Below are 20,315 nucleotides of genomic sequence, written 5' to 3' on the forward strand. Positions count from 1 at the left end.
CTTGTTGGGCCCTAGATGTTTTTCAGTGTAAATGTCTCAGGCAGAGTTGATGCCTGTGAGGTAGGAAAAGGTCGAGAGTTTGTTTGCCTGAAAGGTCTGCGTGGTTCGATGTCCTGGGAGTCGAAAGCTTCTCAGACTAAACTTCTCCTTGGGACAGAACAAGCTATTCGTCAGGAGGCACTGGACCAGTACTCACCCAGCGCCGTCATGAACCCTTTCGCATCGAGCACTTAGCCACCTGTCTGGCATTTCTGCCCTCCCAAGAGCTTCCATGACTTTCCTACATATATATTATGTCAACTTGAATGAATATTTTATGCCTAGAGTGCAGCCAAGCCTCAGACTTCGTGGCCCATTATCGACAAGTGGGATGGGGGCTGGGCGCCACCTTTGGCCCCACGGTTGTCTCTTCTAAATGGACTCCCCCCAGCAGCACTTTGAAACCCATTAATGGATTGGGATGAAGTAACCTAGCAGATGGAAAGGGCCAGGACGGTGGTTATCCTTCCCTGGGTCTGCCTGGCGAGGCTTTCCTGCAGTCACTGGGTTCGGCCCTAAGTCCCTCTGCTTGGTTAAGCTGAAGACTGGCCGCTAAGCCTCGACTTTGAGAGGAGATGTGGAAACGATTTCATTTTCTCTTAGCTGTGATGGTGCTGCCAGTTTTGCCACTTTCCTGTCAAAGCAAAAATTGAGAGGTATTGGGACAGAGTGGGTGGAGTTTAAACCTGGCCTTTTCTCCTTCAGCAGAAGTTCAGCGAAATGACAAACCAGATAGGTGGCTGAGTTTTCTTCTTTTGATGGGAGATTCCAGTATTTGTACATTTTGCACTTAAAGCTTGGATTCTCCAGGCTTTCTCTCAGCCTTCATCAAACATGAGTGAGTCACCGAAGTGTTATCTATGCGTTCTCCCCTTCTGTCTCAGCAAAGGGAAAAAAGCAAGCCCTTACCAACAGCGAGGGGGAGGCAGCCGCTGATTTTCCACTTCTGGCATGGGAAGAGGCCATCTACCCCTGTCAACTCTGAAAGTTCTAGGTCCCGGAGCAGAATGTCACTACCCCAGCCCACAACCGGTTGGATGTCACTACTGCTTCTTAGACGGCGTCGAGATGGCACATTTGATTCTGAAACAACACCAAGGGAGAATCTGGTCCCTTGGTTTCCAGTTCTCTCCCGGAGGAGGTGGGATCCCCATGCTTTCTCTTGCCCATTAGACCTGCTCCTTTTGGTGGTGGGGGGAATAAATAGGCTGGATCCCTTCATCTAAATGTTCGTTTTTGTCTAGAGTGTTTGAAGTTTCTTGGTCACTGTGGGCAATTCTTTCTACAAATGTGGTCTTTGGGTTGCCACTCATTTCCCCCACTTACATTTATTCCTTACATTTCTCATTAGAAAATAGCGAAAAGAACACAAACAGATGTATTTTTTTTTCCTGCACAAAATGATTAATTTTAGGCTTATAAAGCCGTGTAATCACAAAGTTTGGTAGGAGATAGGGCGACATAGACACTGATATTGGTGGGTAGGTGCATGCTGAGGGACAGTGTCAGGTGGGGGGAGAGGGAGAGGGCGGGAGGGGAGGAGGGGTGTGTTTCATGGCTGGCTCCAAGCCACCTTTTTCTTTTTAACATAAGGAAGGCGGAGTAGACCAGAGGCTTCTCTGTAGAACCAGTCAAGCTGGTTTTGAGCAGCCTCGGCCTATTTTTCTGTGTTCTTTGGGAAGTTGGCAATACAAAGGTCTGCCTCCTCTGGGGCTCTGCTCATTGAGGCGTGAGTTTGGCCGGAGTCTGTAAACAACCCCTTCCCCCTAATGCCGAATGGGTCTCTGAGCTGGGCCTCTCCACGCGAGTGGGCTTTCCCCACACCCCACGCACCTCAAGGTAACTTTGTCTTGCATACCTTTGACCTGAAGCTCACAGATACAGCTCCTTTGCTTGGGCTGCCCTGGCAATTCACAGCTTGGCAAAAGGCCTTCACCCTGGCCAGGGGGGTGGGACTGGGTCTGTGATTGGCTCCCCATTTGTGGATCTGGAAGGGAATCCGGATTCCTGACTCTTAGTTGTCGTGATCTGCCTGCTAAACCCAGTGGGACCCCAGACCTTTTGGCTCGGTGCTGTGGGACTGCCTGTCTGTCCAGGCCTGCAGGGGAAGTGAAAAGGAGAGAGTAGTGTTCGGTCTTTGGCAGCTCAGCAGGTACTTCAGCATGGGGAACAGTTTGAGTTTGTCCCTGATCGGGGTACCTGTAGGAAAGGTGGGAGGCATTAGTCACCACATGCAGGCACTTCTTGAACAATTGTAAGGAAAGGACACAGCAGATTCTGAGGCTCCTGTGACCCTCGGTGCTGCTCATGTAGCAGGATTGTTTTCCTGGTCTCCCACTAAGAAAACTCCCAAGTCTGGAAGTTCAGTAATGCCTGAGCGAGGCTACCTGCTAACAGCTCCAGCCCATGCTCTGTCCTTGGGGGCGCGCAGGCTGCTCCTGTTGCTACTGCAATGAGATATTCATTGCTTCTCCTGAGCACCATTTTGCTGGTGGTTTTGTTTGGTTACTGATAATCCTGTATGCAGAGAAACCCCCTTCCTCGTTTACTTTCTTTACATCCAAGGGTCTGTCGCCCTTCCCTTACCCTGTCACTTCCCCACCTCCCGTCCGCAGATGGCCATCGTTTGACTGTTTTTGCATGTAGTGTTGGTAGCACTTGTGGCTTATTGCTTTGTTTGTGCCCACAAGAGTTAGAATTACTGGTTCTCCAGTCACAGGAAGTGGGCCTCCTTCGGCTCTCTTGGTCTAGCATAGCTTCCGATTGAGTCGAGTTTATGGCAGAGTTGAAAGGAGATCCGAGCACCTTTGGACTTGAGTGAGTGGTTTTGTTGTGATTAGAGCAGGCTCTGCAGCTCGATTCCCTGTTTTGGAATCTGGGGTCAGCCCCTATTGTGACCTTGGGCTCATTAAACAACTCTAGACCAGCTTGCTCATCTGTAAAAAAAGGAGTAATAATAGTACCTATCTTATAAGTGTAGTTGTGGGTATTTATTAATAGAGTGTATGACTATCAAGCACTTAGAATAGTGCTCGGCAGGACGTAATCATCATCACTGTTCCAGTTGAGCAGCTTAGTGGATTTTCCCTGAGTACCGTTCGGTGTTAAGGGCTATACACTGGAATTTCTCCGTCATTGATCGCAAGACTCTTAGTCTCTTCTGGCCATTGGGGTCCCATAGGTGCTTTTTCTAACATTAAAAACAAATTTATAATTTTTATTATTTATTTTTACTAATTAGCCATCTGAAAGAAAATGGAATATTGGAAAGATTTATGTACTTTTGAGAGCACTTGAAAAAGGTAGTTCATTTATTTATAAGTGTTAATATTAGGCAATTTTTATTGATGAAAGAAAAAAAAGCCACACTACCATCTGCCTGCCCATATTTCTGTGTCTCAAATGTCGGTGATAGTGGTGGATCTGCAGCCTCATGTATGGCCGGAAGGCCAAATCCGAAGTGACCAGAGCATGGACTTTTCTGAGTGTGGGAGGAGGCCCCACGGAGGGCAGGGATTTCTTTCATCCTGTTCCTTTCTTCAAGTGCAGTATTTACCTTTGGCACCAGGAGAAAGCTCCCTGTGTCTCTTAAAGACCACACGGGAACTTAGCAGCTAATGATTTTAGGTTCCTTTTTCACTAGCAGAGGGGCCTTCAAGGGCAGGTTCCCGTTACCTCTGTTGGCTCCTCTGAAGTGAGAAGAAAGCCTCCCCTTTGTGAGGCCTGGAAGGGTGGCAGCCATTTCTCAGCTGCTCCTGTGAGTTTGTGGACTTTGAATCTGGGGCTGAGATTCTGGTCTCAGTTGGTCCCTTGTTCATCTTCATCGCTGGCCACTGCTAGAGCCTGAATACCTGGTCAGAATAGCAAGAAAGTTACATAGTTTTTCACATTGCAGCTGTGGCCGGGAGAAAGGTAACAGTGTTGCCTCAGAGCTCATCAGGGAATATTTTTCACTGTAGTTTTCTCTTCCTTTTGACCCCTCTGCTGACACACTTCCTTTTTTTTTAATTTTTTTTTTTTTTTTGGTTTGGTTTCTTTGAACTCCCTTCCTTCATTATCACTGGCCATATATAGGGTTTTCATCTCTGTGTCCCACTCTGCCTTACCTGTTTCTATGCCTCTTTTGTGGCATAGCTCAGGAGGGGAATTTTGATAGTCTGAGATCTCCTTCATGTATAGAATCCCAGAACCACCCAGTTTTTTCTTTCTCCTATTCCTCTGATTTCTGTAAAGTTAAGGATTCACTGCTTTAGAAAACATTTTCTTTTTATGTCTTTGGAGCCACCTTCCTCAGTAAAGCCAGGCTTGGTAACCTGATAACTTACTAGGGACGGCATCCCAGTTTACCTGGTGACAGGGTCTAAGCTGTTTCCTCTGGCCTATCAGGAATGCCATAACTCTAGACCCTGTCTTGGGAGAAAATTTAGGAGGCTCTTGTTAATTTCAGTAGTGCAGTATTGAACTTGGTTCTCAAAGTGTGGTCAGGGGACCCAGGGATTCCTAAGACCTTTTCGGTGGTACACGAAGTCAGAATTGTTACATTATAACACTAATGCAGTATTTGCGCTTTTTTCACTTTCATTCTCTTACCAGTGTACAGTGGAGTTTCCCAGAGGCTAAATGATGTATCTTGACATCATCACTCTTTGCGAATGAAATGCGTGTTTCTGCATTCTGGTGTTTTCTAGAATTTTTAAGATAATACTTTAAGGCATAAATACGAATGTTTTCAATGATGAACATAGTTTGTTCTCAGTACTTCTACTGTGCCCTTAATAGCTTTCTTTGGTTGTATCTATAACCTCTGCAAACTCATTATTATTCAATAAATTATTATTTCAAAATCCCAGCATTTTCCTGGCATCTTCAAGGAAACATAAGAAGTAAGTACAATATGTAAAAACTTTTGGGAAAACGTCTCATTTCTAAAATTATTTACAACTTATTTTAGCACTTGATTCTCTTTTATCTAAAATAGAAGAAAATTTATAATATTTCTCTTATATTTAAGGATGGATTGATTGTTGGCTTAAAAGGGAGATTAGAAGAATTGCTTTCTCAACACATAACTGTCACCTCTATTTACTGAAATGGATGCATGAACAAGTAAAAGGGAGGCATCTACTCAGAGAAACCGGGCAAAACTGTAAATAAGAAATGAAAAAAAAAAAAAAAGAAATCACAATGAAACCTATCTTCTCAGCTTCATAGATGTTAATAATGCACCTTATCATGTCTGCGCAACAGAACATTTTCATGGCACGTAACAGTGCCAGTTAAGTTGCAAGTGTCATTGCAAGGCCCATCGTTCCGAGTTTAGAGAAAAAGGAATTGAATGTTTTAGGCGTATACACCATGAACTCTTCTTTTAAAGCCAAAATGAATTCCATATTCCAGCTTTTCAACCTAGAAATGAAAAAGTCACTGAAGCCCCGTATAGGATAAGTCCTCACAGTGCTTCTACTGGAACGGCGTACCCAGTAGCTGAGAGACTATAATAAAGTCTTGAACAGCTGACGTTCACGAATGCCCACTGGATGACAAGTTAGTTAGTTTCGGGGTCCTGCTGCAACCTCACATGTTACCACCGCTCGTGGAATTAAAGATTTAGCTGGAAACACGCAGATTGAGTTACTATCTTACTTACAGAATTTTACTTTCACCTTACAAACGAGCGCATTTATAGATGTGGCTCAACTTGTACCAGCACCAGCTACGCTTCAAAGAGTATCTTCTGTTGTGTGAACGCTCAGCAGCAGACACAAGTGGTGATAAATATGAAAGGGTCGAGTAACTTTTTTGACTCCGATGGTTTATCCTGGACCGACTTCGTTTCCATTTGCTCCGATGTGCAGCAGCGACAGCAGAGAGAACTAACTGCTGGCGCCTGATGCGAGTCGAGGCAGCGGCCGCAGGCTCCTGGTGGCCGGTGTCCTGGACTTCGTTCCTTCCACTCCGGTGGTTAGAGAAATAAAAAGCCATTTTCACGTACTGCCCTGGATGAAGCACTAAAAATCATTAGTTTTTATGAAGCTCGGCCCTCTAGTAAAGATTTCCTTGCTCTTCCGAGTGGTGAAACGCAGCGTCCGTGAGCACTGTGGCTGCACGTGGTGCGGGGCTGGCCCGAGGAAGCGCACGTGTGTGTGGGAGCGGAACCAGCTGCGTGGGTCATCGTTTTCCCTTGCAAGAGCAATGATGGACAAACCCTAGCTGTTCATACTCGAGTATTTTGTGGACATTTTCTTGAAACTAAACAAAAGTAAGTCTGTCATCTTTGCCAGTGATAACATTCAAATTTTCAAGCGAAAATCAGAATTTTGGAAAGTTTGTATTTGTTAAAGACTCTTTCAATGAGATTGGTGGTAAAATTAATGGAATGTGATTTTTTTTGACATTGTGTGAAATGCCAGTATTGGGAAATTCTGCATGAGTCAGTGGAGGACTATTTTCCAGATTGCCAGTGGGTAAAAGAGCCATTGAGAGTGCAAGATGACCAATGGATTTTAATGTAAAAGTACACAAAAGCTTGATAAAATTTCAGATTGCAATTAGCCTTTAAAAACTACCACTTGTTGAGTTTTGGTATAGTATCAAAGAAGGAAATTCTCAGGATGTATGAATGGCTGTTAAACTCCATTTTCCAACTTTGTGAAGTGAGTTTTTCTTCCTCTCTTTGAACCAAAGTGACATACTGAAACACATTGAACGCAGAAGCAAATGTTAGACGTCGACTCTCTCCCATTCAGGCAGGCATTAAAGGGAGATACAAGAATGTAAAAGAATGCAGCTCTCGTTGTGAATTACATTTTGTTTTAGAAAACATAGTTTCTTCATTAAGAATAGGTTATTCATGTAAACATGTAATGGTGTACTGTTACTTTAAATGAATTAATAAAAATATTTTTTAAAATTATCAGTGTTGGTTTTTAATAAACTAACTCTTGGATAGCTATAACCCACATATACAAAAGTTCTTTGCAGTCCCCAGTAATTTTTTTTTTAAGAGTCGTAAAGAGCTCTTGAGACCAAAAAGTGAGAAAACCTCTGTTGCAGACAAAACTTGATAGTCCCTCTTGGGTTGCTTTCTTGTGATGACTTTATAAAGAGCCCTTGTTTATACTTCCCAGCGCCTGTATAATCTCTGCTTAAGCCTCAAAGACTTGAACTCAAGTTAGTTTACTTCCTTCTAATACATATAGCACCGGCCTTGTGAGGTGTTTATTTTTGTTGTTTTATCTGTGGTTGGTTGGTTTATTCTTTTCCCTCTCTTTTTTTCTTCCTTAATTTTTTCTTTTTCTCATTTTCCCTTTTACTTTGAAATTTTCTCATTTTTTCCAATTTTCTCTTTTTAAATCTTTTTTTAGTTTGCTAGTATTTTTGTTTTGGGTTTTTTTTTTTTTTGGTCTGGCTTTGTGTTTTGCTTGCATTATAAGATCAGTTTATTGGATGGACTTCTTTAGTGTGTGAGAAGTTGTGGTTTGGAAGGTATAGTTTTTCTATTAAAAATATGTTTATATTTGACGGATTATTAATGTTCTTTTAAATGAATGGATACATATTTAAATCTCATTAATCTCTAATGCATTGAATGTTGATAGATAAAATATGTATACTCAAAAGCTTTTGAGGATAATCATTTTTAATAGTACAAAGGGTTTCTGAAACGAAAAAAATCTAAGATTCATGGTTGTAGACAACACTTGGGTTAATTCTCCCTCGCTTTGGTTGGTCAGTTTCTTGGTAATTTCATAAACGGTTATATTGCAATTCCCAGCCCGTTTAGTCCTGGCTGGGCCTCAGGAAGGCACTTGCTGCCTTGGTTTGCTGTGGTCCTAGCAACACGAGAAAGTTTGTTCTCTGATCCCAGGGACTTTGACCAAAATTGGCTCAGTTCCTCCTCTGAATACATAGCATTGGCCTTGTGAGGCTTTTTAAAGTTAAATTTTATTTTTTAAATTTTGAGATAATTTTAAACTTAGAAGAGTTGCAAAAATACTCCAGAGAGTTCCTGTACATTCTTCACCCAGTTTCCCCTTATGTTAACATCTTATGTAACTATAGAGCATGTATCAAAACTAAGAATTCCTCTTCATATAATACTATTTACCAAAGTATATAACTCATTCAGATTTCATCAGTTTTTCCACTGATGTGCTTTTTTTTGTTCCAAGGTCCAGTCCAGGATCTCACACTGCATTTAGTTGTCGTGTCTCCATAGTTTTTTCCTCAAATCTGTGATCATTTCTTGGTCTTTCCATGCCATTCATGATGCTGACAATTTTGAAGAAAACTGGTCAGTTATTTTATAGAATGTTCCTCAGTTACAGCAGTCTGAAACTTTCTCATGACCTTATGTTAATTTTATTTTTTTTCCATTGTGATAAAATACAACATACAATTTATATTTTAATAATTCTTAAGCATATAGTCCAGTGACATTAAGTACATTCACAATGTTATATAATCATCACCACTATTTCTAGAACTTTTCCCATTATCTCAAACAGAAACTCTATCAGTTGAATAATAACTCCCTGTCTCCCCTGCCCCCAGCCTCTGGCAGCCTCGATTCTGCTTTCTGCGTGTATGAGTTTTCCTAGTCTAGATGTTTCCTGTAAATGGAATCGTACGGTAGTTTTTCTTTTGTGTCTGGTTCATTTCACTTAGTGTACTGTTTTCGAGGCTCATCCATGTTGTAGCTTTAATTCCATTTTAAAAGTTAACTTTGATCTTACTATGATGATATGTATTGATTTGTTGGAAAATATAGTTATTAAGACTTGTACTATGTTTAGTAATATCATTTTAAATGAATTAATAGTTTAACAACATTTAATAATTAGGAGCGGAAAGGGTTTCCAGACAGACCTGTGAGAATTACTTTTGTAGACAAGTGTGGGGTTGATATCCCTGCCCTTGATTGGTTGGTTTCTTGCCGTGACCTCATAATGAGCCTTTGTTTTGCAATGCCGAGTCCTGGCTGAGCTGCTGGAAGGCACTTGCTGCTTTACTTTGCAGTTGTTCTAGCTGAGGAAGCTGGTTTTCAGTGACCCAAGGGACTTTGACCAAAGTTGGCTTGTTTCCTCCTCCTGATACAGAGCATTGGCCTTTTTTTTTTTTTTTTCTTTCCTATTCCATTAAAAAGATCATTTGGCTTACTTGGATTTCATTATGACAGTAGATTTTTTTTTAGGCTTATGTGTTGGCTATTGGTCAATTCCAAATTTGAAAATTGCACAGCTTGCTTAGCCTCTAACCTTGAAGAACCTTGGTGCATACGATAGCTGAAGGCTTGTAGGCCTCAGTCAGTCGCTAAGCCAGAACACACAACAGGCTGTGTACTAGGCGGCTGTAGAGACTACACTCTTCGGTTTCTTCTGTACTTAAATTTTTGTTAGCCCTGTTTCTTAATGCCTGCCAAATCCCACACTTCTGTAGGTATACTTTATTGTCTCCTGTCAGAGGGAAGCAGATTTGGTGTCTGTAACAGCGTGTGAACTCTATCATTGCTTCATGAGTCTGAGAGACAGATCAAATTGCATTGGTTATACAGTTCTAAACTATTATCATTCTTGACCTCGTTCTTTTGCTTGTACTCATCCTCCAACTTCTGTAGCACCTCTGACTTTTGAAAGCTTCCCTTAGTACCATTAAGAGTAGACCTTTGGGCCTCCAATAGTCACTTGGACCAGCTTTAAGCACATTTTTTTAAATGATCTCATTGGCTCAGGATCACTTTTCATTGGAATCATTTTTTTCAAAAACAAACTAATCAAGTGCTTAACCTATATCAGTTTGAGTCTACATATAGACTCGCAGGATTATAGCTCCATTTCTTCTCAGTCAGCAAGTCCCATAATCCTGTGCTTTTTACACAAAGCATATTTCTTTTCAGATTCACATGTGGCTTTCATTTCAATTCCAAAATTGAACTTGATGTGCTTTTTTTCTCTCTCCGGCCGCTGGTCTGTGTGGAAGATAGACTTTTGCTTTCAAAGGGGATTTGTTCACTCTATTAGCTAAGGCAGTGACTCAATAACGGTGCCTCCTGGATGGCCCTCTAAGTACATTACTCTGTTCCAAGTGGCTGGGAAGCTCTTAAAGGGACTGGACTGAGTACTTGAAGAGTAGAGAGTACCCCCCACTGGTTCCCACTCATGGTGTGCCCCGAGACTTGTGTCTTCAGCTGTAGACATAACAGCTAACATTTATTGAGCACGCACTTTGTCCCAGATCCTTGCTTAGCTGTTTTACATTCATCAATTCATTTAATCTTTGTGCGATAGTAGGTCTTATTGTTTTCCCCACTCTACAGGTAAGGAAACAGGGCCCAGAAATGTTGAATAACTTGTTTAAGGTAAAAAGCCCAAGTGGTCCTGCATGTGTGTGGGTGTCAGAGCCCATGGCCCGGGCTTCGGGTGTGTCCAGGCACGAGAAGATAGAGGCTCCTTAGGATTAGCTCCCAGCCAGTGTGGGCAAAAACGCCTTTCCCAGCTAGGCTTTAGGGCCGCGTGGGCGCACGTCTGCCTGGCTCTTTCTGCCCTCAGTGGCCTGTTGTCACAGTGGCTCCAGTGGTGGAGACGTGTGCGGCAGAGGCTGCTCTCCGGCTGACCTCCCTGGTCTCGACTGCACCATACAAGAGCTGTGGGAAACTTAAAAAAAAAAAAATCCTGGCTACTTATTCTCCCCTTTATCTCTTTTCATCTTCTGGAATTTCAAGAACTCCTTTAGAAAAGCCAGAGGCCTGACACCTGACATAGGTAACCACCAAGTACGCACCCCACAGCATAGGACAGTTTGCATTCCTAGATTTGACTGCCCTGCACTGGGGCACCCATGACATGCTATGATTCTAGAACTCTTTTCGTAAGCACTCTTCCTCTCCGCCACACAAAAGAAAAAAGAAGAAAGCTTCTGTGTGTGGTTTTTAACTGTGTACGTGTTATCCCTATGAAACTAACATTCTCTCTTGACAACCTTCTGCGTGCCGCTTACACACGCAGAGCCCCAGAGCCACTTGCTTGCAGCCTTGACTGCCGAGGGCGCCGAGCGTTGGAGCTAGGAGTGTGCATTCGGGACCTGCCAGTACAATCCTGGCAGCTGAACTCTGGCCATCCTGCTGTGTCTCTCTATCCCACTGCCGAGTAAAGTGCCACCAGCTCCTGTTTGCTTCTGTTCGGTCTTTCATTTGGCTCACCTCTCTCCTTAAGCTGGTCCGCATCGCTAAGCACGAGGTTCGCCCAGACATCTGTAGTAGTTTCTTGGTGAGAGTGATTGCCGTGCGCGCCTCTGTGGAATTTCAGTTAACTTGAGTTTATGAGTTTATGGTTTGATTTACTTGCTTGTCTCACCCTGGCAATAGCGCCTTTTCTTTTATCCTGTTAGAGGTTTTGATTTTTATTAGCTAAGTTCTAAAATTTCGAGCCTATTTTAAGATAGCTCCGTGGGGTGAGGATAAAGAGGTGAGCCGCTGCCCTTGATTTAAGCATCACTTACCCACGTGTGCCCCTCTGCTGCCCTAGCAGGGAGAGGCAGCTCTACTGTATGATTGTATTTGTGTTCAAATCTGATTTATTTCTCTAAGATCACAGTTTTATGCCATTTCTAAATTATTTTAGAACCCATCTTTTTGTTAAAGTGGAAAACCCAAAGTCCACATAAATTACTTTGACAAGCACAGCTACTCATGAGTGGTCCTCCCCCCTCCCTGCTTCCTGTCTCGGCACATTTCTAACAACAGAGGTAGCTGCTGTTCACACACAGGTATTCTTCAGTGACGCGGGCCACTGCCTCCTCGGAGAGCGTATGGCAGCGTTTTCTTGCTAATGAAAAGGCTGTCATAATGGGTTAGGTCCATAGGGGCTCTGCCCTTCTGTACTTGTATTCCCAGGGAGAAAAAAATCTACCTTAATTACCACATCACACTGGCAGAGAGGTGTGGCTGCTAATTGATTAAATGACAGTCCTTTGCACTGATGTGGAACTGCTGGGGTTGTTTTGTTTCTAAATAAATAAGTAGATTTGAGCTGGGTAAGTTTATTTTGGAGAGGTGAAGATCTGTATAGGGATTTCCCTTTATTAATCTCATGTCTTTGGTGCCATTTCTCTGTCCTTATTTTCTAACTCAGTAATAAGAAGTGCTCAGTTTTTGTTGCCGTTTTGGTGCAGGTGATGAACAATGTCTTTTTCTCCCAGAGCCGCTGGTGTTCTCCCTTTCTGTTTGGTAGCACCAGATTCCTTTATTTGGTTTGGTTTTCATTCCTTCATTCTGTCTTGGAATGGTCTAACCCTATTCTGAAATATATTTTTCAGATAGTGCTTAAAAGCAAACACCCTGCCTTAAAACCACAGAAACTGCTTGTGAAACAGCCGATAGGGCAAGCTGCCAAATCCACACTATTAAAACCAATCCCTTAATGACAAAATGTCAAACACTGATGTTAAACCTTCATTATGATTGTGGTGTGAGGGTTTTTCTCAATAATAAATGTTTAGGTGCTGAGCTCCCAGTTTCACATTCAGAATGCTTACATTATAAAATTCTTCGTGGCAGACCATTCTAGAAGAGGCTCGTGTAGCTAATCTGCTGTTGACTGTACAGGAAAGGTTTTAAACAAACCAATTCCCATTCCCCCTCACCTACGTTTTCTTTTTTTAATTTCAGGAAGTGGTTTTCTTTCGAGGTGATACAGACCAAGCACCAGCTTTCCCACTTTTAAGATTGACCCAGCTAGCTGTTTTTTCCCCAGTGGAGGAGGACTTCAGCCTTAATCTTTATCCCTGGGCTCTGAATTAACTGACTCCTTTTCTTTTTCAGTTGGCATAGAATCTTCTCTGTCTAGGCAGTGTTATGTCTTTGCACATACTTTCAGGAATGAGTGTTTGTCCCTCCTTGCTACCTTCCAAAAGTGCTCTGACACTGCTGGTAGCCTGATGGGTAAGGATACCGTTTAAAAACTGGTATCGGTGTGCGCTGAGCTAACACTGATTGAATGGCAATTAAGGAAGGAGACCAGGCTTGACAACCAACAATTGGGAAATAATAGGAAGTGTATAAACGTATCTGCCTAGTCACAGGCAGCACGGAGATGTGGTGGTTCCAGATGCAGGCCTTCAGAAATTCCTTCCAGGACATGATTCCATAGTGTAGCGGGTAGCACGTCTGCGCACAGAAGGTCCTGGGTTTGCGCCCCAGTGGAGCCACAGTCTGTAGTCTCTGGCCGTGCCACCCTGAACAAGCCCGATGTCTGATCTCGAAAGCTAAGCGGGATCGGGCCTGGTTAGTGCTTGGATGGGAATCCACCAAGGAAGACCAGGTGCTGTAGGCGTAAATAATAATAATAATAATAATAATAATAATAATAATAATAATAATAAAAGAAATCTCTTCCAGATCTTTTCTTCTTGTTTTCTTCTTGTGCTCCATTGCTGGGTGCTTTTTCTGACTTCATTTCCATGACTTGAGTCCTGAGCAGCTTTTTTGACTGACTGTCTACACTGTTCCCTTATCATCTTTGCTGGCATATTGGGTCTGTCCCCAGTTTCTAGATGGGGGTTAGGTGAGGAAGGCTAAACGAGACTCTCAGCAGAGAGTCTCCTTGGGTTGTCTTCCTCTGTCAGCATCACACGACTTGCACCATGGTCAACTCAATGGTCCAGCATCCGCATTCATTGAAACCATGGGGTTTTAGGTAGAACTCGGCAGCACTCATGGTCCCAGCTAGAAGTGAGACCTGTGGGCATCTCTCAGCCTGTGGTTCTTCTGAAAAATGACAAAAGCTACAGACTTCTAGCAAATTGGGGGGACTGGGTAGACTGTAACTTTAGTTCTGGGATTTTGTCCCATATCAGACTGTGCTTTGGGCTTCTCTCTTCTACTAGACAATGATCTTTTTTGCAAGATGGGCTGGATTTTATCCTCCCCTTGGGTCTTCAGATGCTTTGTGTGTGGTCATCTCTCAATTATTTGTGAAATAATAAGAAAAATTATAACATGGGCATTATTCTCCACTTGTGACCACCCTTGGGGAAGTGTGACCATATTGATTTGTAAATCAGACATCTATCCAATTTTTGGCCATATAAGTCACAAGTCTTAATTGGTATCTTAGTGTAATAATGACTAAAAAGGACTTTTTCAGGATGAGAGAATGAGGGAGAAGGTTTACACGATTACTGGATCGTGATAAGAACTCTGAAGGAAACCACAGGGGGAGAACGCGGTGCTAAGGAAACTCTGCCTGCCTTTCCAGAGTAGGGACCTGAGCCAGAAAGGCAGGCCCCCTGGTTTTGCTGAGTTCTGGCCCACAGCATCTGCGGCGACGTTGTCGCTTCTGGTTAAACTGGCCTCATCCTTTCCTCTTTTACGATGGGTGAGCAAGAACACCGAGGGGTGAGAATTTTGTCCCCAGTTGGAGAGATCACGTGTGTCAGCGTCCGCGGGCTGGCGTCAGTTACAGTGGGAGAAGGGCTCAGGCACTCGGCCCAGGAAGGACTGCGTTCACGCCACCTCCGCGCCTGGCAAGGCTGAGGCCCAGATTTGTCTTTGAGCATCTCGGGAGATCTTTTGCTTTCCTGAATTGACCAACAGCTGTGAGGAAATTGGGCACCACGTTTTCCAGGACCATCGTGGATAGGGCAAGAGTGAGAAGGCCGACCGTCTTCTCTTTTCTTCTTGACTCCCTGGTCTTTGTGACTCAGGGTGTGAAAGCTCCACCTGATTTTTGACTCTCCAGTTTTTGAGCTGGTGCAGAAGGCGCAGCTGTGTAGGGTGGTAGAAAAACGACTGGTCGGACTGGTCTGCTGGGACCCGCCTCCCCCTCCCCCCACTCTGGGCAGGGAAACTGAAACTGTTGCTGCTGGGCTTTGCCAGGTCAGTTTCTCCTCCTGGGTCACCTGCCCATGGGACGCAGCTCCCCCCACCCAGGAGCCCTCCGAGGAGCCAGCTGCTGGGGAGTCATGCTGAGGGTGGGGCAGGTGCTAGGTGTGCCGGACCCTAGCAGGCCCTGCACCTACTCAGATCAGTTCAGACCGAGGCTACGGAGCCCTGAGGCCTGCTGCTAATAGACTGTGTCATGGTGCCTTTCCCTGGGCCTCGTGGCCACGTTTACGGTATGCAGAAGGGTGAGGAGCTTGTAAATTGTGGGTAATTGAAGTTTAGGGAGGGAACGGATCCTTCCCTAGGGCGCACTGAGTTCAGGATTATAATGTTTCGAAGTCCTGTAGGTTAATTTTAAAATTTTCAGCCCTGGGCAGAAAAGATTTTCTAGTGTGTGAGCCTGTTGCCCAGGGCACGTTAGATGAGGTTTACCTAGGGGGCCAGACTTTTCGGAAGGTTGATCCTATGTAAGCCAAGGTCAGGATGTGGTCTTCAGGACATGCAGACCATGCCCACTTCCTGCTCAGGTCTCAGGGACAGGGTTGGAAGGCCTGTGAGCACAGAGGCACCGAAGCCCTCCCATCTGCACAGGACAGATGCTCAGAGCTCATCTCCAGCCCCTTATTTTAAAAGTGGGGAAGTGCAGGTCCCAGGAGAGTGAATGATGTGCATTGGTGGTATAGGGGTGAGCGTAGCTGCTTTCCAAGAGAGTGAATGACTTGCTCAAAGTTATGTAACTTGTTTGGGTGGAGCTGGGTCTAGAATCATTCTCTTGGGGACCTTGGCATTGTACCCTGATTGCTTCCACTTCAGAGGCAGTCCTGTTGCTTAAAAGGCCTTTGTGGGGGCTGCCTCAGACCCCTTTGGTAGACAGGAGGCTGGGAAGGGACAAGTGGAAGGGTGGGTAGCAAGCCCCAGCTCCATATACAAGTTCTGAAATCCTGCCAGCGCCAGAAGGCCCTAGAGGATGGGTTTAAGGCAGTGGGCAGAGTTGTGCTAAGAGTTGTGCAGAGTTGTGCTAACAGTTAGGAGTTGCTCAAGAGAACCCAGAAGACCCTGACCCTGACTTTCCTTCATGGATTAGGAAAGCCTTTTTTGGGAACCTCAGTGCCCAGTCATGGTGCCTGGGCACTGAGGACAGATGACTTAAGTCCTGGAAGTTTCCCTTAGCTATAATGGTGAACAAGACAGCCAGCAAGAGTTGTGAAGGAGACAGGCCATTCAGAAAGCGGTGAAGTCCTAGTGCAAGAAGAGTTGACCGTCAGACTCCTGGAGACCCACGTAGGGACCCTGTGATATTGGAAGGATGGAGCAGAGAAAGCTTCCTGGAGGAAGCGATGTCTGAACTGAGGCTAACCAGGAAGAAGAATGGGAGTGGATGATGGAGGGAAAGGGTTCCAGGCGGTAGGAGGCTACAGCAAAGGCAAGGAGATCTGAGAGAACATTCTACATTTGTAAACAAGTGGCAAGAGCCCAGAGTACGACTCTAGGAAGGGACAAGGGTGAGGCTGGGGCTTCAGGCCAGGAAATGGAGCCAGCCAGCTCATAATGCCGCTGAAGGAAAAATCCAGGAACCATGCGGGCTGAAAATCAGTTTGACATGTCTATGTATGCATACATGCGTAGACATTTATACATATGTGTACACATACATGCACACACACACACAAATCTTGCACGCGTATCTGTGTGTGCGCATTTAAGGGATGCCTTGAATACGAAGCCATCGCTTTCCATTTCCAGGGTTGGGTGCCCTGCTGAGATGACTGTTGGTGTCTCCCCGCTCCAGCCCCCCACCCGTATTGTAGAGTAAAAGGCACTGGTTTTTCTGTGAGTGGGTTGGGTGGAGAGCAGGCCGTTCTGGGTTTGTGTCCTGGCTGGTTTTAGCTTTGTGGCAGGGCCGGCCGAGGATACCGTGGGGCCTCCTCGGGCCGCGGCAGCTTCCCTCTTCTGGGGGAGTGGCTCACACCTACTGTGGCCACCACAGGTTCTGTGCGCTTTCCAGAGGCAGCCTGAGGAGGCTGATGGTAGCAGTTGGTAAGGAAGAGGAAGTACCTGGTGGCCATCCCTCCTCCCACCCCTGACAGACCTTTCTCTCGCTAACAGCACCTCTCAGTGGCGGCCTTGGGCTGAGCTTTGGCAAAGGAAGAACGCTCCCCTCCCTGGGGGAGGGTCCGTCATCCGTAGCTTCTGCTCTGCCCTTGGTGACGGAATAGATTGCACAACACAGCCAGTGAGAGTCCTCCTTCCCTCTGTTCGGTGGCAGTCAGAAACAAGTGCATGAGTAGCAGACCTTAACTTAGAGGGCTGTAGAAAAGACTGTGCTCCAAACCGTAGGGTCCAGGGCACAGCCAGCAAAGCATGTGAAGATCGCTGTACGGTCGGAGTGTGGGCCGTCCGCCTGGAAGGGTGTAACAGGACAGCGTTTCACGTCTGACCACGTACGGATGTTGCCCTTTAGACAACTGGGCTGTCCCCTCTCCTGCCAGGGAGCGGGTTTGGTTCCCATGCTCGTTCTGCTTTCGCCATTTCCCACTGCCTTTCCCCAGAGACCGTAGCCTGCCCACCTCCTGTTGTGTTCCAGTTCTGATAGGAGTACCATTCACAGTTCTTGGCAGGAGACCAGCCTGCTCCTGCCCGGTCGGTTCCCCTCCTTTTCCCAGCGTGTTTGATGTGCACGTTCCCCAGGGTTCTCCCGCAGCTGGTTGGCTCTGTGGTGCCCAGAGAGTGGAGCTCTCCTGAAACGGGAACCCAGCTGCTTCCCTCCCTGTTTTTAGGGGCGGGGCTTGAAAACAGAATCATGATCTCCCTCCCCCCCCCCACCCCCCAACACTGCCAGGCAAACTGGAGTGACTGGCTCTGAGCCTCTGAGCCGGACTCAGCCCACCTCACTGCTCTGCATGACAGCAGCGATCTGGAGGAAGATTAATGGACGTGTGAGTATGTGAAGCACGTTACTGGCCCGGCCTGCTCCTCCGCGGCAGGTGTGGACTTATTCTGGTGTTCGGGAGACCAGGGCTCCTTGGAGGAGATGGCGACCCACCCAGGTGTGTGTCTGCCTAAGGCCACCCTGTTCTCTAATGTGTAGAGAAATAGAAAACGCTTCTAAACACCCCTGCTCTTCCGAAGAGCTTGGTGCGTGGACGGGGAGTTTAATCTTGGAATCCCTTGCAGCACAGTCTCCCTTTTTTCCTAAGCCAGTTGCTTTAGTTCTTACGCTGGACTTACTACCTTCAGTTTTCATAGGAGGGTTAGGAAAGTGGTGGCTGCTCCTTTGATGAAAGGGCATGTTGGAGAGGGAGCACAGTGACCAGCGGGCATACCGTGTTCTGGCTCGAGAGGGGACACCACCCGAGCCCTCTTCTGCTGGACTCTTCAGCCAGCCATGGGAACACCCACATGGAAACATCCTCTTGCTGCTAAGGCTTGAGTGCCTAAGGCAGAGACCCCATGGAGCAGCCCAAGCTTGCTGAGGAGAGGATCGGTTATTTAGGGGCTGTGACAAATGGTTTTTGCGGAGGAGCGTTGGAGAAGGAATCTAATTTCGCAGAGCCAGGGCCCAGCATCTGCAGAATCACTGTCAAGTTCCTAGACTACCCGGAGCTGTAGGCTCAGGGGCTGACTGTCTTACCCTCTTGCTGTGTCATATGGCTAGTGTTGTCTTGACCCTCTGGTCAGAGAGAACAGCCCTGACCTGGTCTGCAGACTCCCTGCTGCCTGAGCCCGTGTGACTTGGAGCTGTCCCTAATTTGTCTCCCAGTTCTGACTTTGAATGGGGTGAGAAATGGTCATTGGAAGTTGTGTTTTGGTGGTTAGACTTCTGATTGGGCATTTAGGAATCTAAGAACGAGTGCTTTCTTTATCCAAATTGTACCCTTGAAAGCTCCCTCTTTCTTAAGCCCTACACCACATTTCTTGGTGGGCCAGGAAGGCTTTGCTGGCATATTAATTTAATTTGGGGCTCTTGATGGGGTCCTGTATTACTCATCCATGTAGTCTCTCCACCCCCTAAAAAATCCCAAATCTTTCATACGAAGAACATTGAAAAAATTGAACAGTGCCTCAAGGTCACTGGATCATAAGTGAGTGGTATTTGGCATAGTTAGCTGGTTTGGCATTTGGTGAGAGATTTCTGCTTTATATTTGAGCAAAAGATTTCTTGGCGGGAGGCCTCTGTGCTGTGTTCCCAGTGCTGGCCCTGTATAAGGGTTTGCCCCCTCCCCTCCCCGGACAGGTTGTTTTAATCCTCTTGCCTATAAACAAGTGCAGCAGAACATGTCAGGCCAGCTCACATGACCCTGGTTATCTCTTCATGGGGTAACCAGCATCAACTTGAGATACCACAGTCACTTGACGTGGTACAGCTGTCAGGGTGAAGAGGTGGAAATGCCAGGAGGAAGCCTGGGTCGGCCAAGAGGGTAAATGGAAGCGATTGTGATCCTTAGTGTCAGGGAGGAAAAGTCAGCTTCCATCGACAGGAGTGAGAAAAAGATAGCTGGACAATTTCATTCCTTCTTGCCTTTATTATCCCTGAATTCCTGCTCCTGGCATCTCATTTGTCTTTCTCTTTCTCGTATATCTCACATCCAGTTTGCAGGGGCCCAGGACATGCAGCTAGTTCAGGAAAGTACCCCTGAGACAGATTCACACTAGTTCATGGGGTACAAAACCCAACCCCCAAAATCTCACCTGCCCAGACAGTGATCTCGTGGTCTTATGTGAAGGACAGCTGGTGGTGGGACCCTGGCCGCCACAGAGGGCTGTCGAGTCTCCAAGCCAGAGACGCCTGGGCGCTGGGAGTGCAGCCACGTTTTCACCCCTCCCCCCAGAAACAGGTTTCTTCACCTCCCTACCGAAGGGGCACCACTTTTCAGTACATAACAATTAGGGGTGCTAGCCACACTCTGCATGCGTGTATTTCTTAAATGCTAATCACATTTCCCATTGTGACTATTAATTTGCAAAATTTCCAGGTTCAGATTATCTAGAAAATCTTGGCACGATTGTTGACATTGTATATATCAGGAGCTGTGTTGTGTACTCTGGATTTTCCTAGGGTGAGATATGTATGTTTAAAGTGTTTCTTATCAGGAGAGAGTAGAGTGGCCTTTTATGGAGGGGATAAAACATTTGAGCCTTTTCTGCTCTGCCAGAAACCCAAGTTCAAGTCCAAGCCATGCGAAAATCGATGACCAGAACTTGGCCTTTGACTCTAGAGCTCTCCTAGGCCAGTTCAAAAAGATCTATCTCTTTTTAGAAATACAGAGCATTTGCGGTAGCATTGGGGAAAGAAGTTAGAGCCCCAAGCCATATCTTTTTCTGGTAATCGACAGATGAGTTAGGAAAGCATTTGCTATTATAATAATAGCTAGCATGTTGTGAGCATTTAGCATATGCA

The 20,315-nt window shown here is 45.6% G+C and overlaps 1 protein-coding gene and 1 long non-coding RNA gene across 9 annotated transcripts in view; both read left to right on the forward strand.

The window, feature by feature from the left end:
• Positions 1-20,315, forward strand: part of MARK2 (microtubule affinity regulating kinase 2) — a 52,762-nt gene that overhangs the window by 4,793 nt on the left and 27,654 nt on the right. Inside the window, exon 1 of one of the 8 annotated variants that reach the window (XM_016118562.2) lies at positions 13,420-17,853. The exons of the other annotated variants lie outside the window; for them this stretch is intronic. Within the exon in view, the coding sequence (XP_015974048.2) occupies positions 17,818-17,853 (36 nt within the window). The 5' untranslated portion in view covers positions 13,420-17,817. Of the gene's footprint in view, positions 1-13,419; positions 17,854-20,315 lie in introns of those variants that run through there. 8 annotated transcript variants of the gene reach the window in all.
• Positions 6,098-13,245, forward strand: LOC118602892. Its single transcript, XR_004950958.1, has 3 exons — positions 6,098-6,108; positions 7,046-7,047; positions 8,886-13,245. It is a non-coding gene; the product is annotated as an uncharacterized LOC118602892 (long non-coding RNA).

The sequence above is a fragment of the Rousettus aegyptiacus genome, unplaced genomic scaffold, assembly GCF_014176215.1.
Source record: "Rousettus aegyptiacus isolate mRouAeg1 unplaced genomic scaffold, mRouAeg1.p scaffold_m13_p_5, whole genome shotgun sequence".
NCBI lineage: Eukaryota > Metazoa > Chordata > Mammalia > Chiroptera > Pteropodidae > Rousettus > Rousettus aegyptiacus.